The following is a 15,878-nucleotide window of genomic DNA, read 5'->3' as shown; positions in this document are numbered from 1 at the left end:
TGTCGAGAGGATTCGAAGAGTACTAAGATATTTCAGAAAATCAGTAGACAATGAATGACCGATCAACCAAGTTGTTTTATCAATCCAATCGATGAACCATCGGAATCTGAAGTCATTCAGAATTAAACTATATTATTCGACTGATTAGGAAGCACTAATCATATCGATACTGATCTGGTGAGAGAAAGCTCAGTGTTGTTGATGAAGTCATGATTATATACTGGGTGACATTTCTTGTATGGTAATAACAGTGTACAATCAATGTGGACAACATAAAATATTCCTCTACCGAATGAATGATATGTGGATTAGTCAAGTTTAGTCAGACGAATTTCGAAAAGTAACAGATAAGTGTTACTTGACACCTCACGAATTCACTTCAGACGTAATCGGTTCCCACACATTATCTCAGATCAATCGGTCATACTAACTACATAACACAAACAAGCATTTTGGATAAGTTTGATCACATACTTCATACTTTGAATTTGTCTAGAGAATATTTGAATGGTGTTGACGAAACTCGAACGTATTCCGTGACAAAACTTCGCCTACCAATAACACATCCATTATTCATGTCAATACAACTAACCTTACCAACCTTATTAGGTCTCACTCCATAGGATTTTCTCCCAATACCACAAGTTTGTGTACATGTTCGATCTCACTGATAAAACTGAGAGCTAATCACCGTGCGTCAAGTTCACGTTCCATTTCCATTGTAGGATAATTCATGGTTCACAAATTAAATAGGTGTTAATAGTTTGATTTGAAAATGTTGAAGTTTGAAGTCAGTGTTGAGTTGAAGATTATTACTTCACAAATTTGCGTATTCAAATCTGACTAATTACGTAATGACAATATCCCGGACTTAGAAAATGTCATACATGTGATCCGTTGACACATCATTTCTTACAGACTAAATATTCTCCACGTCACATGTTCTATTTTAAAATGGTTGATGCAATGCGACTTCTCAACCTACTGTGATGTGGATTATATAAACCCATTTATGCTTCCATGATTAAACAGACAAATAATGTTAGTCAGTTTATTCCTACTTATAAGACTAGTTTCTTGTCCAACTGTGTATGCACTCGAGAGCAACCATAGAACAACTGTGGCCAATAACAATGCCAGTGAATTGAGGTCATCATCAAATCTCCTGAACTGGAGAAACACAATATCACAATGTGTTCGATTGTATACGGGACCAAATGAACTTGGTGATTGGTTTGATATATGTGATAGTAATGAGCTACTCTCATCCATGTTTGTTTGGAGGGCACAATCGATGTGTACATCTGGAAATACGAATCCAATCAGAACAATATATTGGCTTATATATGAGTAAGTTTGTCCAATTTTATATGAACCATTGTGAGGTTCATGTTGTGAATGTGTATCTGGCGAGATTTATACTTTTATTCATTAATTCTTTCCTCATGGTAATAATATGGGCATCCATATGTCTTATATGGTTTGACAATATTGTCAATCACTGAGAAACTTCAATAAACACATCACACATTTCATGAAGTAACGGCACCGAGTTCATCGAAAAACATTGAAATTTAATAGTTATGCCTATAGTTTGCAATTCATGATACAATCTCAATACACTCTTGTGATGGATTCCTGTACTCTATGTGGAAAATCTTATATTTGTACACAGACAACACACTGTCTGATGAATTTCATTTTGTTGTATAGAATTAAGAGAGATTAGTTGTCTGGAGACACAAAAATAATTTCATGCAGTGATGATGAGACGTGATACACTAGTGTGTATAGTGCTGCATTTTTCACTCGGTCGTCCTTCCAATCAATGTTATTAATTTATTCCCGAAATTTGACCGATTGATTCGCTTTAGATATTCCTACAACATGAAGAGTGGAAAGAGTGGTAACTCTGTTTCGAATATTTACGGATTATGGGAGGTAATATGGCTAATTTTGTGGTGCTTGCATTATCTTTTACCAAAGAAAATGAAAAGAGAATGCGATAATAACCGTCTAAATATTAGTTAATTTTGTTCACGTTCGCTGACTTCGTTGGTAACGTAAACACATATGGTTTTCAGAAGAACACGTTATGTGCTTATTCGTGACCAAATGACGGCTTGCAACTGACGGTTTATTTGATCTACACATAGCTGGCATTTATTGAATGAATAAGGTCTATAATAGATCGAGAGCAATTACATTGCACAGAACTATGATGTTTTCGTATCTATAAAGATACTAAAGTATTTATCATCATGACTAATTTGTGATGTTCATGTATACTTTTGCACGATTTTATCTCTCTTCATCCAGACGATCCCATTTTACAGGACCTTACATACTACTCGGTCCCAGTAGATGCATTGATGATATACGTCAGTATAAATTTTTGGCGACTACGTCGATTCTCATCTGTGTAGAAATTGTACGAACGAAACTGGATGTTCTCGTTTCATGTCAATATCCAAAACAACCGTGGAGGCAATTTTTCCAAGTAAACTGGCATTCTGACAATAAAGTAACATCTAAGCAATCTGTTACAGTTGGAATGAAATCAGCTGATGAAGTGAAGGCTTCCTCCATGGAAAACATGCATAGTTTGACAGAACTTCAGAAAAACAGTATCAACAATAAATGATTGCAAGTACAACTTCTCTTTTTAATTGTTTTCGTCAAATATTCAGGTGCACATGGATATCACTCAACCATGAGGGATCTTCAAATGATGTTTGAAGTTGTTTTAAATCAATGGAGGCAAGTAGTTTGACCAGAATCCTTAACATGACGATGGATATTCATTGATGTTTATAACGGATAACAGTTCAATATCCATTGTTAGTGACATATATTATTGTAGAAAATGAATGGTAAACACCGTATTTCAAGAATACGTGAATGATGGTGTTCTAAACACTTTGACACTAGTTTGCCAACATTTTATAAGCCGATATGTAATCATCAAGTTTTGAAAATGTAACTTATCAGTCTCAGTCGTGACGATCAGTAAAATTTGTATCCAGTGTTGCCCAATGTTCCAGTAGACAGTTGACTGAGGAAGTAGAATGGGTCGTTTTGTAAGAACGTAGTATTTATCCATTCTGTGTTGTAAGTGAACATCCTGTTCTCCAGAGGTGTATCACTTGACTTACTATTCGAAATATTATTGTAAATAACGTGCAGTTTTTATATAAATAATGAATGTGTATAGGTTTTCAATGGATCTACAAAATAGCTGTTGTGCATAATTCCTTGATGATCAAACACGAATCTCTAAACATACTTTTTGGAAATTGTTCTGTCCAACGTACCTATTACGACTTTTGAGCACGTACACATAGTTTCGATTCGTTCGAATAGCTGTGACTATGGCGTTATCAATACGTTCCTTCAAACCAGTTTGTATTACTCAGTCGATTACTGAAAGTACCAGCTATCCAAGTGCCATTTTCAAACGAGTGAAAATAGGTGGGTTTGATAGACTTCTTATGTTCACACAGCTTTCAGCGGAATAAGGCATTTCGAAGTTTGTCTTTGAATTACATTACAATACTAACTAACCAATCCGACATCTTTATTTGTATGTGCCCTCTGAAAACATTTTGAAAACTTTCATAATGTGGAAAACGGTAGTTAATGTGTTTATTTGAACTATGAACTGTGACTATAAAATAGAACTATAAACTTAATCAGATCGTCTCTATTACTTATTCCTATTCTTCTAAAAATGCATTCATGTTTAGTTATGGTGCTGAGCTATTCAGGATCAAGAAAGCAATGTTGAGGTCACGATATGAATATTGAATTCTAACGACTCTGAGCAACATTTGTCTCCTCCCAGTCAATCAGAAAATATCAAAGATGGATGAGTTTAAAATACAGTGGACCACAAGGTAGTATAGCTTGCACTGATTTCGCGTCATTTCTTTTATCTTGTATATAATAGATAAACTTATCCGCATGACTTCGATTCACTTTGATTTATATCTTTCGTTTGGTCTGTTCAAGAAAACATATACGACCAAAATGCCTTCCACCTCTTTGACCTGTACTCTTTTGATGACCACCATGAAGCTGAATGGAAACTAATCATCAGTACTCAAATATTTGTTCTAGAGAGTACAAGTCCTCTCACAGATGTGTGAAAATACTCTCTTCAAATTGACTTGTTTCGTTAATGCACGTCACAGTTAAGCAATACTGGAACCACCAATTGTTTTAGTACTCGTATAGAAGTTAAGCATCTACAACGGGACATGAGTGAATTACTCACTTGTCTAACGTTTCTTAAGAATTGCAATACGTTTTCCTTATTGAAATTAGTAGCGACGAGGGGGGAAACGATGTAATTAGTTCTATATTTACACCCCAATTTTAAAGTTGTTTCTTGATCCCCATCGGTATTGCATTACAATCAAATTTGCCTAATACTGCTTGCTGGTAACAAAACAGGTTATTCATGAGAGACACACTGTGCAACGTATTATGAAACTGAGTGAATAATAGAAAATCACTCATACACAGTCCAATATTTCACATCCACATAACTGACATCATAATGTAGATAGATACATTTTGGTCTATCATAACGAAATGGTTGGTGGTAATTAGGCACGAATATGGATGTTGCAAGACTTCCATCATTGAAACCACGACCACAGATAACCTGTTATCATCACAGCGTCGACCGATATGGGTCACTTTTACTCAATGTCACCAACTCGCTTTAACTTCAAATATCTGGTTACCATTTTAGAAGGGAGAATGTTATCCTACGCTAATTCCAAACATTCAAATATCAAAATCACTGTTCTGTTCACATTCACTTATTGCAGTCATACTTATGGACAGTGACAGATAATTATAAATCAAAGTTGACGTTAATTAGGGTGAAATGCAGGTACAGTGCTCTTCACAGAATAACCTAAGACTTCAAGGGACTTCACCGCACATGGTCCTATATAAAATTTGCCAGAACAAACATCTATCCAATGTTTCGTGACCTACAACTGTTGCGTATCCACGATCAGTCACTGAGTCATTCGTCAAGTCAGTCAATAACGGAGTGTTTTACAAACTCAGACGTAATTCAGAATCTTGAACTCAATTAGGATAATACTCATAAGGCTAATCACTTTCATCTGTTATCTTGAATAAAATCCATCAAAGTTGATCCGCTACCTGTGTGTAATATAAACGATAAACGTTTTCCTAAATTATTTTTTGGCTACAATCAGCCTCTCATGTCGATACTCAAAATCCACAAGTCCCACTTCCAAGTTGATCAGTGAATGCTTAATAATACAGGATGAAAACAGTTTAGTCCACCACGTAAACTGCCTACCCGATTCATCCTACTTGTAAAAGAGTCAAGTAAAGGATAAGATAACAGTGATGACATGACTATGTTTTATATGGGATAATGTGGCTAAATGAAAAGATTGCAATGGACGAATCGACCATGAAGACTCTCTCAATTCACTAATGAAGATTCAAGTGTCTTAAAATCCCAGTTGTTCGGTCTTCTGTCTCATTGTCTCGAGGGAGTAAGAAACGTATTAGTAGTCAATGGAGTGAATCAATTTGAAATAGACAAGCTGTTTAAAACAAATTTCTGATGAGTAAAATAATTCAAAAGGAGTAAACAATTAAAAGAGGGAAGCAATACAACTACAAACAATAAATTGGTTCAAAACTTTTGAAAAATCGACAATGTTTAGGATAAGCAGTTCATTTTAACAGAGAAATCAGAGGAAAAGACTTCAAATTGATTGATGATAACTTGATCTACTGAAGAATAACAAGTAGTATGGTATGAAAAGAAAAAGTGGTAATCAATAAAAGAGTGTATTCATTTCTTTTTAATACGCATTTCACTCTAGCACATATGTTTCCTGAAAACACAAGTTGATTGATATGCTGAACTTCTATGAGTTCTCATGATCACCATCAATTATTTGTGGAATCACTTTGATTAACCAGTTGATGGAGATCATGCATCTATGTAAAATCATTCATTATGCACTTATTAGACAAATCAACATAGAAATCATGAGTCAATTGAAGCTAGATCACTATGGAAAACCTGGAAGCACCGGACGGCCGTTTCGTCCTATTATGGGACTCCTCAGCAGTGCCCATCCACGATCCCGCACCCGCCAGATTCGAAGTGCTCCGGCGAGAAGCTGGTAGGTGCTGGATCACATAATAGGACGGCAGTCCAGTGCTCCCAGGTTTTCCATGGCGGTCTACCTTCAATTATGAAAATAGTGAAATATCCACAAAAACCCCTTCAAATCAACATAGAGTTTAAAATATTAGTGCCAAGGTTGGACTTGATAGTTTCAAATAAATTGAGCAATGGGTAGAGGGTTATTAATAACATCTTAGATCATCGGGTTCCGTTATGCGGAGAATATATTCTTTTTTACATTCAAATGAGGTGAAAGATTGTTGAAAAGGCTAAAAGTTAAATCAGCAATAACAGTATATGCTGTTTTCAAAGATCCCGAAATTGATGATAATCGAAATATTTCAGAAGGTCTTTTCCAAATACAACGTGAGGCGAGTAGCTGAAGTGTTCCACATAATTTTAAATTATTCTCCCGTCAATAGAAAAGAAAGCCAGAATATTCATCTAACCTGGACTATTTGTCCAAACAACCATATCTGGCCTTATTTATCTTCCACACAGTCTACACACACACACCTAGTTTCAACTTCACTACTGGATTGTACTAATACATACATTTCTCATACCCAATTCCCGACACACAAATCAATAGAGTAACAAGTCATTCAAATTCACCTTGATCAAGATTAACTTGACATTGAAATATTCAGAACTTTTACGATTTTGGTTGCACCAAAAAGACTATGCATTGTTTCGTTTACATTAATTAAAATTGTGTTTGTTTAATTCGGTTATTTATATACGGTGAAGAAGTGAATTATACTGTTACGAGACGTCAGAAGTACACATTTTCGACATATTAGGCTACAACAAGAAATATTATCATACTGTTTGTGTAATTTGATTCGCGAGATTCGAACCCAGGACCTACCAGTCTCAAGCCAGAGACCTTAACCGATAGACTCACTGAAGACAATTGGTGAACGGTCGCTCAAAATAGTGGATTAGTTGAAGTTAGACATTAACACGGTCGGATGCCGGCTCAGTGGTCTGTCCGTTAAGAGCTCTGGCTCGAGACTGGTGGGTCCTGGGTTCGGATCTCGCGAGTGCGGGATCGTGGATGAGCACTGCTGAGGAGTCCCATAATAGGACGAAACGGCCGTCCAGTGCTTCCAGGTTTTCCATGGTGGTCTAGCTTCAATTGACGGATGATTTCAACTGTGAAAATACTAAATTCTCCACAAAATCCCCTCTGATCTGTAATTTGACTCCTTGGAATAGTTTGAAGTTGGTTATAGTTTTGCAACGAAATGTCAATGTTGAATATAAATAAGTTGCTAATTATCACGTCTTCTTCAAAACAGAATGCAATGATTTCCACCAGATACACATGACAAATTGACTGCTTGTTGATCATTGTCTGTCACATGAAACACTAAATCACTAATATCATTTCACAATTTCAACTACTTAGTAATCGATCACTGATATCACGACCTGACCCATTCTGGTCAAGATTACTAGAGGTCAATCTTGTTAAATGATTTTGAACTTGAGTGGAATATGTTGTTTGTTTGCTATCACGTATCAATTTACTACATATATATGGTCCCTGGAAAGAAACATTTGACACAACGAAAACTGACATTAATACAAATCAATGGAGGGCAACATGAAAGTTACTGAAGTGGAGGAATACATAACTACAAATTGTATACTAGACGAAATGTAGTTGGTTATTGTAACCGTTTTGGATATTATGGATTTCGATTTCCATACTTATTACACACCCGAACAAGTAGAAATGTTGATCAACCTTCGGGAACAGAAAGGAGCTATTGTAAGGACTTGTAAGACTTAAGCATTGGAGAAACCAATGCAAACGGACACGTAAGCGGTTCACTTCCATATAAGTTTTGTGAAGGTAGGGACTTCGATTCAACTTTACACAGTAAGAAGCAAACGGCCACATTCCATAGTACTCATATTGTGGTGTGATCTACTTATATCTATATAAGTAGTATATAGTGTTGGTCAGACATAGAATGTATTTTGGCAGAAGACCGAAGAGGAAAGAACTGAAACGAAGCGCAATCGGTAGGAAAATGCACGAACATTGGAATTAGAGAAGAAACAGTGAGGATTGAGACTATTGGTTGTTAATTTGCAAATTGACTGTCCATTGTATGGTTTTCAGAATTTATTGAGATAGTCTGTAATTTTTGCTTAAATACAATCTATTGTCCCCAACCAGTTTTCTGTTCACTACAATATATGTAATGATGCACACAGACCCAAGTATATGTTTCCTCAGTACATAGAATGCATAGAGGGTCGTCAATACATTCCATAATATGTACATAGTTAAGGAAACGATTGACGCCAGACCGTAGCATAGAGGCAGTGAATAATCAATGAAATACTTGCATTCAAATCATTTAGGTTACGAGTCGTAGGCAGAATGAATGTACTGCCTTCATAACTAATCGACATTGAATTTCTAATTAACAAAGCAACAGTCTCACCTAAATCTCACATTAGAGTTTCACTTCGATGAAAGTAAGCATTTGTCATTATCATCTAGAATTTACAATGCTGTCCTGCATGATTAAAATAAAATCTGTTGATATGGTGAAAACCAGTTAATAAGCTAAGTACATTGATCAAGATGTCCCACATAAATCGGTCGCATAATTTTTCAATATTTTTAGAGTTAACTACTTGTTAGAAGTCAGTAGCAATCAGCTGCTAGTCACTTGATTTTAAATGTGGATGAAATTTGTTTTTCCATAAAGAACAATAGAATCTGTAGCATAAGTAATTTTGTTCCGCTTCAAGGCACCTCACTGGCTACAAATACTACATAAAAAAGGTTGACACGGAGGCTGAATAGGAGTCAGAAACCAAAGTTTATAGTACTATTTCATCGTCACAATTCATAGTCCAAATAAATAGATTAACTAGTTTTCCACCTTATGAAAGTTTTCAAAATGTTTTCAGAGGGCACATACAATTAAAGATGTGAGACTGGTTACTTAGTAATGTAATGTAATTTAAAGATAAACTTCGAAATGCCTTATTCCGCTGAAAGCTGTGTGAACATAAGAAGTCTATCAAACCCACCTATTTTCACTCGTTTGAAAATGGCACTTGGACAGCTGGTACTTTCAGTAATCGACTGAGTAATACAAACTGGTTTGAAGGAACGTATTGATAACGCCATAGTCACAGCTATTCGAACGAATCGAAACTATGTGTACGTGCTCAAAAGTCGTAATAGGTACGTTGGACAGAACAATTTCCAAAAAGTATGTTTAGAGATTCGTGTTTGATCATCAAGGAATTATGCACAACAGCTATTTTGTAGATCCATTGAAAACCTATACACATTCATTATTTATATAAAAACTGCACGTTATTTACAATAATATTTCGAATAGTAAGTCAAGTGATACACCTCTGGAGAACAGGATGTTCACTTACAACACAGAATGGATAAATACTACGTTCTTACAAAACGACCCATTCTACTTCCTCAGTCAACTGTCTACTGGAACATTGGGCAACACTGGATACAAATTTTACTGATCGTCACGACTGAGACTGATAAGTTACATTTTCAAAACTTGATGATTACATATCGGCTTATAAAATGTTGGCAAACTAGTGTCAAAGTGTTTAGAACACCATCATTCACGTATTCTTGAAATACGGTGTTTACCATTCATTTTCTACAATAATATATGTCACTAACAATGGATATTGAACTGTTATCCGTTATAAACATCAATGAATATCCATCGTCATGTTAAGGATTCTGGTCAAACTACTTGCCTCCATTGATTTAAAACAACTTCAAACATCATTTGAAGATCCCTCATGGTTGAGTGATATCCATGTGCACCTGAATATTTGACGAAAACAATTAAAAAGAGAAGTTGTACTTGCAATCATTTATTGTTGATACTGTTTTTCTGAAGTTCTGTCAAACTATGCATGTTTTCCATGGAGGAAGCCTTCACTTCATCAGCTGATTTCATTCCAACTGTAACAGATTGCTTAGATGTTACTTTATTGTCAGAATGCCAGTTTACTTGGAAAAATTGCCTCCACGGTTGTTTTGGATATTGACATGAAACGAGAACATCCAGTTTCGTTCGTACAATTTCTACACAGATGAGAATCGACGTAGTCGCCAAAAATTTATACTGACGTATATCATCAATGCATCTACTGGGACCGAGTAGTATGTAAGGTCCTGTAAAATGGGATCGTCTGGATGAAGAGAGATAAAATCGTGCAAAAGTATACATGAACATCACAAATTAGTCATGATGATAAATACTTTAGTATCTTTATAGATACGAAAACATCATAGTTCTGTGCAATGTAATTGCTCTCGATCTATTATAGACCTTATTCATTCAATAAATGCCAGCTATGTGTAGATCAAATAAACCGTCAGTTGCAAGCCGTCATTTGGTCACGAATAAGCACATAACGTGTTCTTCTGAAAACCATATGTGTTTACGTTACCAACGAAGTCAGCGAACGTGAACAAAATTAACTAATATTTAGACGGTTATTATCGCATTCTCTTTTCATTTTCTTTGGTAAAAGATAATGCAAGCACCACAAAATTAGCCATATTACCTCCCATAATCCGTAAATATTCGAAACAGAGTTACCACTCTTTCCACTCTTCATGTTGTAGGAATATCTAAAGCGAATCAATCGGTCAAATTTTGAGAATAAATTAATAACATTGATTGGAAGGACGACCGAGTGAAAAATGCAGCACTATACACACTAGTGTATCACGTCTCATCATCACTGCATGAAATTATTTTTGTGTCTCCAGACAACTAATCTCTCTTAATTCTATACAACAAAATGAAATTCATCAGACAGTGTGTTGTCTGTGTACAAATATAAGATTTTCCACATAGAGTACAGGAATCCATCACAAGAGTGTATTGAGATTGTATCATGAATTGCAAACTATAGGCATAACTATTAAATTTCAATGTTTTTCGATGAACTCGGTGCCGTTACTTCATGAAATGTGTGATGTGTTTATTGAAGTTTCTCAGTGATTGACAATATTGTCAAACCATATAAGACATATGGATGCCCATATTATTACCATGAGGAAAGAATTAATGAATAAAAGTATAAATCTCGCCAGATACACATTCACAACATGAACCTCACAATGGTTCATATAAAATTGGACAAACTTACTCATATATAAGCCAATATATTGTTCTGATTGGATTCGTATTTCCAGATGTACACATCGATTGTGCCCTCCAAACAAACATGGATGAGAGTAGCTCATTACTATCACATATATCAAACCAATCACCAAGTTCATTTGGTCCCGTATACAATCGAACACATTGTGATATTGTGTTTCTCCAGTTCAGGAGATTTGATGATGACCTCAATTCACTGGCATTGTTATTGGCCACAGTTGTTCTATGGTTGCTCTCGAGTGCATACACAGTTGGACAAGAAACTAGTCTTATAAGTAGGAATAAACTGACTAACATTATTTGTCTGTTTAATCATGGAAGCATAAATGGGTTTATATAATCCACATCACAGTAGGTTGAGAAGTCGCATTGCATCAACCATTTTAAAATAGAACATGTGACGTGGAGAATATTTAGTCTGTAAGAAATGATGTGTCAACGGATCACATGTATGACATTTTCTAAGTCCGGGATATTGTCATTACGTAATTAGTCAGATTTGAATACGCAAATTTGTGAAGTAATAATCTTCAACTCAACACTGACTTCAAACTTCAACATTTTCAAATCAAACTATTAACACCTATTTAATTTGTGAACCATGAATTATCCTACAATGGAAATGGAACGTGAACTTGACGCACGGTGATTAGCTCTCAGTTTTATCAGTGAGATCGAACATGTACACAAACTTGTGGTATTGGGAGAAAATCCTATGGAGTGAGACCTAATAAGGTTGGTAAGGTTAGTTGTATTGACATGAATAATGGATGTGTTATTGGTAGGCGAAGTTTTGTCACGGAATACGTTCGAGTTTCGTCAACACCATTCAAATATTCTCTAGACAAATTCAAAGTATGAAGTATGTGATCAAACTTATCCAAAATGCTTGTTTGTGTTATGTAGTTAGTATGACCGATTGATCTGAGATAATGTGTGGGAACCGATTACGTCTGAAGTGAATTCGTGAGGTGTCAAGTAACACTTATCTGTTACTTTTCGAAATTCGTCTGACTAAACTTGACTAATCCACATATCATTCATTCGGTAGAGGAATATTTTATGTTGTCCACATTGATTGTACACTGTTATTACCATACAAGAAATGTCACCCAGTATATAATCATGACTTCATCAACAACACTGAGCTTTCTCTCACCAGATCAGTATCGATATGATTAGTGCTTCCTAATCAGTCGAATAATATAGTTTAATTCTGAATGACTTCAGATTCCGATGGTTCATCGATTGGATTGATAAAACAACTTGGTTGATCAGTCATTCATTGTCTACTGATTTTCTGAAATATCTTAGTACTCTTCGAATCCTCTCGACACATCTTGTTTCTCTTCTGTTGTTCATTTTACTACGATCAATATTACTATACGTTTATGAGCGTACAAACTGTGTAGCCATATGGCGTACTTACTGATTGCGTTGGTAAAACAAATATGGCAGTTCTACCGATAAGGCTTCTCTGTTCAATCCTAAGTAAAGAACTCATTCTTGCCTTAAAAGATAATAATAATAATGATGAAAATGGAGTGTTTCGAGCACTCGCATAATCTAACCCTCGTCAAAACTGTCACGCATTTTGTGCACGCAAATCCAGAACATTTCACTCCGTGTAATTTATTTGAACTAGAAAATACTGTACTAAAATAACGGAACAAATCATACCATTGAAATCATGTGACTTTTATTGACAAACTTTAATACATTAATCTACGCAATAGTTAAAAGTTTTGATAGTGTTAATTAAAATCTGATTGTTAACTTGTGATTGCATGATAGCAAAAGTAGTTGGAAGTAATGGATTTATGGGATAATAACATTGTTATTTGCACTGTCATTCTGTTGAGTACTTAGATCGAATTGATTGGATGTGTCGATTCCCGGATTCAACTCTTGATTCACTTCAACAATATTTTCCGGAATTTCATCAGATATCAACGATGACTGTCGTGGTACATTACAATGTGAGTTAATATTGTATTGAGACCATCTTAAACACTTCATTATGGATCCAACAGATCGTATTCCATTTCGGTGCATATCCGTAATACATGTATCTGGTCGAACGAATATATGCCGACCACGAAAACCCTCCCGTCTGTAAACAAATACACAGTAATAAGAATACAAATGCGATCAAGCACTAGTTTCAATTTTGTTGAAAATGGTTGGAAAACAAAACAGTTAGAATTATTTACCTTACATTGAACATCTGTAGTAACTTAACTAAACTGAAGTATGCACAAACTAACCATGTTGAATAAAATCTCCAACGAAATGAATCATACCGACGATAGTCGTAACTTCTTTCTCTGCGTCCCACCTTAGAATACGATATTCCTTTTATACACAAATTACCAGTATAGTCGATTTCTAATCACAACATATCATACTAATGCTTGAAAAAATATAACATTACATATCTTAGGGCTTCAGTCTCCTAGTGTTGATGTTCACGACAACACTGGATTACACATGTTAGGCATACGTGCATGCTGAATGGATAACCTCAATATCGTCTTCAGTTAAAAGTACCATATTGAACATCATGTACTTCCAGGGTTCATCTACTTCTCTCAATCTAATGTTATTAGGAACACATAAACTATTTTGATATGTGTAATTTAATACATGTGAACATTCGTACAGTTTTCCACATGACTTTGCTGAAAGAAATCCTTCCATGGAGTAATTTTCTGTGTGAATTCATTTATGTACTCGATTTGAAATATACCTTCCGTTTCACACATACAGTTCTGTGCTCGAATTTAATAGGCCAATGAACATTATTTAGTCTGGGATACCGTAAATGCTAAACACAACGCATTGAGTGCATCAAATGATTGAAATTTCATTGACCACATAATGTTCAATGTTGTACATAGGGACTTCGCTGTTTTGTTTCCACTCAGCTCCCTTAATCGTCAGTGAAATTTTGAGTAGATAATCGAATTGATAATATACAATATGAGCATCGTGAAGTGACCATATGATTAAGCCTTCGATAATAATCTCAGTAGATTATGAGACTTAGTTTAGAAAATCAAGTCAATCTTGAGACGTTCTTCCTACTGTAGTTCATCAAATCAGGGTAACTAATGATTCAATTTACATTGCTGTTGGATACCATCAACTTCAGCTCAAATCAAGATTTCCATAGGTTGTTATCGGGATTGGGTAATTTCATCTTCAACATGGATGAATGAACTTCATTACACAACCACTGGAATAGGGAGGCAGTGAACAGTAGTTTTCTCCTAGTATGTGACTACTCACAATCGTATATCAATGGTCCTGACAGAAGAGACTAGACCTAGACTCTTCTCTCACACACAGAAATAATAATCTTAAGATCACCCACTCAAATTGTCATGGTGTACATCCTGAAATTCAATCTATTCGTATCATTGCTCAGTCATATTCCAAAGTGTTTAGAAATGAGTAGTGGCTATTCCATTTACTCACAACCTTGATTTGTCGAACGACTATTATCGAAACATTACATTTCAGCTTAATTTGGTGTCCAATTTATCTTACCAATAATGTTCAGACAACACTTGTCACCACCTATGAGACTCACAAGAAACTTTCAGTATACAAATTTCGTAAAAAGAATAGTTATGTTATTTGTAGAAACTTACGAATATAATATCCAGTATTTAATGTTGGAGCGTCCGGTGGAGGGTGGTGAACAAACTGCTCTTGTATACCTCTTTAGAAAGGGTGAAAGTAATGCATTACTGTCGCACAAATCAATCCAATAATTCCTGTTATTGTAGAAGCTGAATAATCTCATGCATTCCACTGACGGTACCCGACTATAAAAAAGTCTTGTTTGTGTTTGTGAGCCATTTGAATTTGTGTGATTAACGGTTGTATTTACCAGTGTTTCAAGTGACCACACTGTTGAGCAAGATATTATAGTAAAGAGGAACACTAAACTAATTGGCATTGTTCTTCATCAAATTGTGAAACCGACCTTCGTAGGTCTATTTATATCACTCACGTTAAAACACTGAGTTGAAATTCATGATTTAAATGTGATAAGATCGTGACGACTACAGGTTTCGTTTAATAAGATTTAAGGATTATTGATGAAGCGGGTTGATTCTATTCGTTTATGCTACTATTTCTGACCAGATATCACGTATTCATTTATCACTTATCACTACAAGTGATTCAGATTATAAAAAGTCACTTGTTCTGATTCGTCGGATTGTGTATTTGTCAGTTTAGCATGTGATTATTTTGTCAATTTAATGTATACGTGTATGGTAATCACAAATTCAGCAGTCACATCAGAATCGATGAACACTTGACATTAGAAATTCTCTTCTCAGTATAGAAATATATCTGCTCTTAGATTGTGCCTCATCATATGTCTTCCTCTATAAACTGTAGATGTGATTTTGGCTTCGAGTAAGATCACTTTAACGTCATTCAATTTATATTGCCTAAATTCTTCCACT

The 15,878-nt window shown here is 35.3% G+C and overlaps 3 protein-coding genes across 3 annotated transcripts; all 3 read right to left on the bottom strand.

Moving 5' to 3' along the window:
* Positions 1-10,086: 10,086 nt before the first annotated feature.
* Smp_152150 (hypothetical protein) lies at positions 10,087-11,791 on the bottom strand (the record flags this gene model as incomplete). The annotated part of the gene is made up of 3 exons (XM_018793003.1): positions 10,087-10,411; positions 11,381-11,662; positions 11,745-11,791. 3 exons carry the CDS (start codon positions 11,789-11,791, stop codon positions 10,087-10,089), a joined length of 654 nt encoding a protein of 217 aa, XP_018647559.1.
* Positions 11,792-12,775: 984 nt separating this feature from the next.
* On the bottom strand, positions 12,776-12,898 carry Smp_209020 (hypothetical protein; the record flags this gene model as incomplete). The annotated part of the gene is made up of 1 exon (XM_018793002.1): positions 12,776-12,898. The coding sequence occupies one exon, from the start codon at positions 12,896-12,898 to the stop codon at positions 12,776-12,778; it is 123 nt and encodes a 40-aa protein (XP_018647558.1).
* A 314-nt stretch (positions 12,899-13,212) lies between these two features.
* On the bottom strand, positions 13,213-13,947 carry Smp_152160 (hypothetical protein; the record flags this gene model as incomplete). The annotated part of the gene is made up of 2 exons (XM_018793001.1): positions 13,213-13,507; positions 13,898-13,947. The coding sequence occupies 2 exons, from the start codon at positions 13,945-13,947 to the stop codon at positions 13,213-13,215; spliced, it is 345 nt and encodes a 114-aa protein (XP_018647557.1).
* Positions 13,948-15,878: the final 1,931 nt, after the last annotated feature.

Source organism: Schistosoma mansoni, chromosome 1 (assembly GCF_000237925.1).
Source record: "Schistosoma mansoni strain Puerto Rico chromosome 1, complete genome".
NCBI lineage: Eukaryota > Metazoa > Platyhelminthes > Trematoda > Strigeidida > Schistosomatidae > Schistosoma > Schistosoma mansoni.
This window is presented reverse-complemented; position numbering and strand designations above follow the sequence as displayed.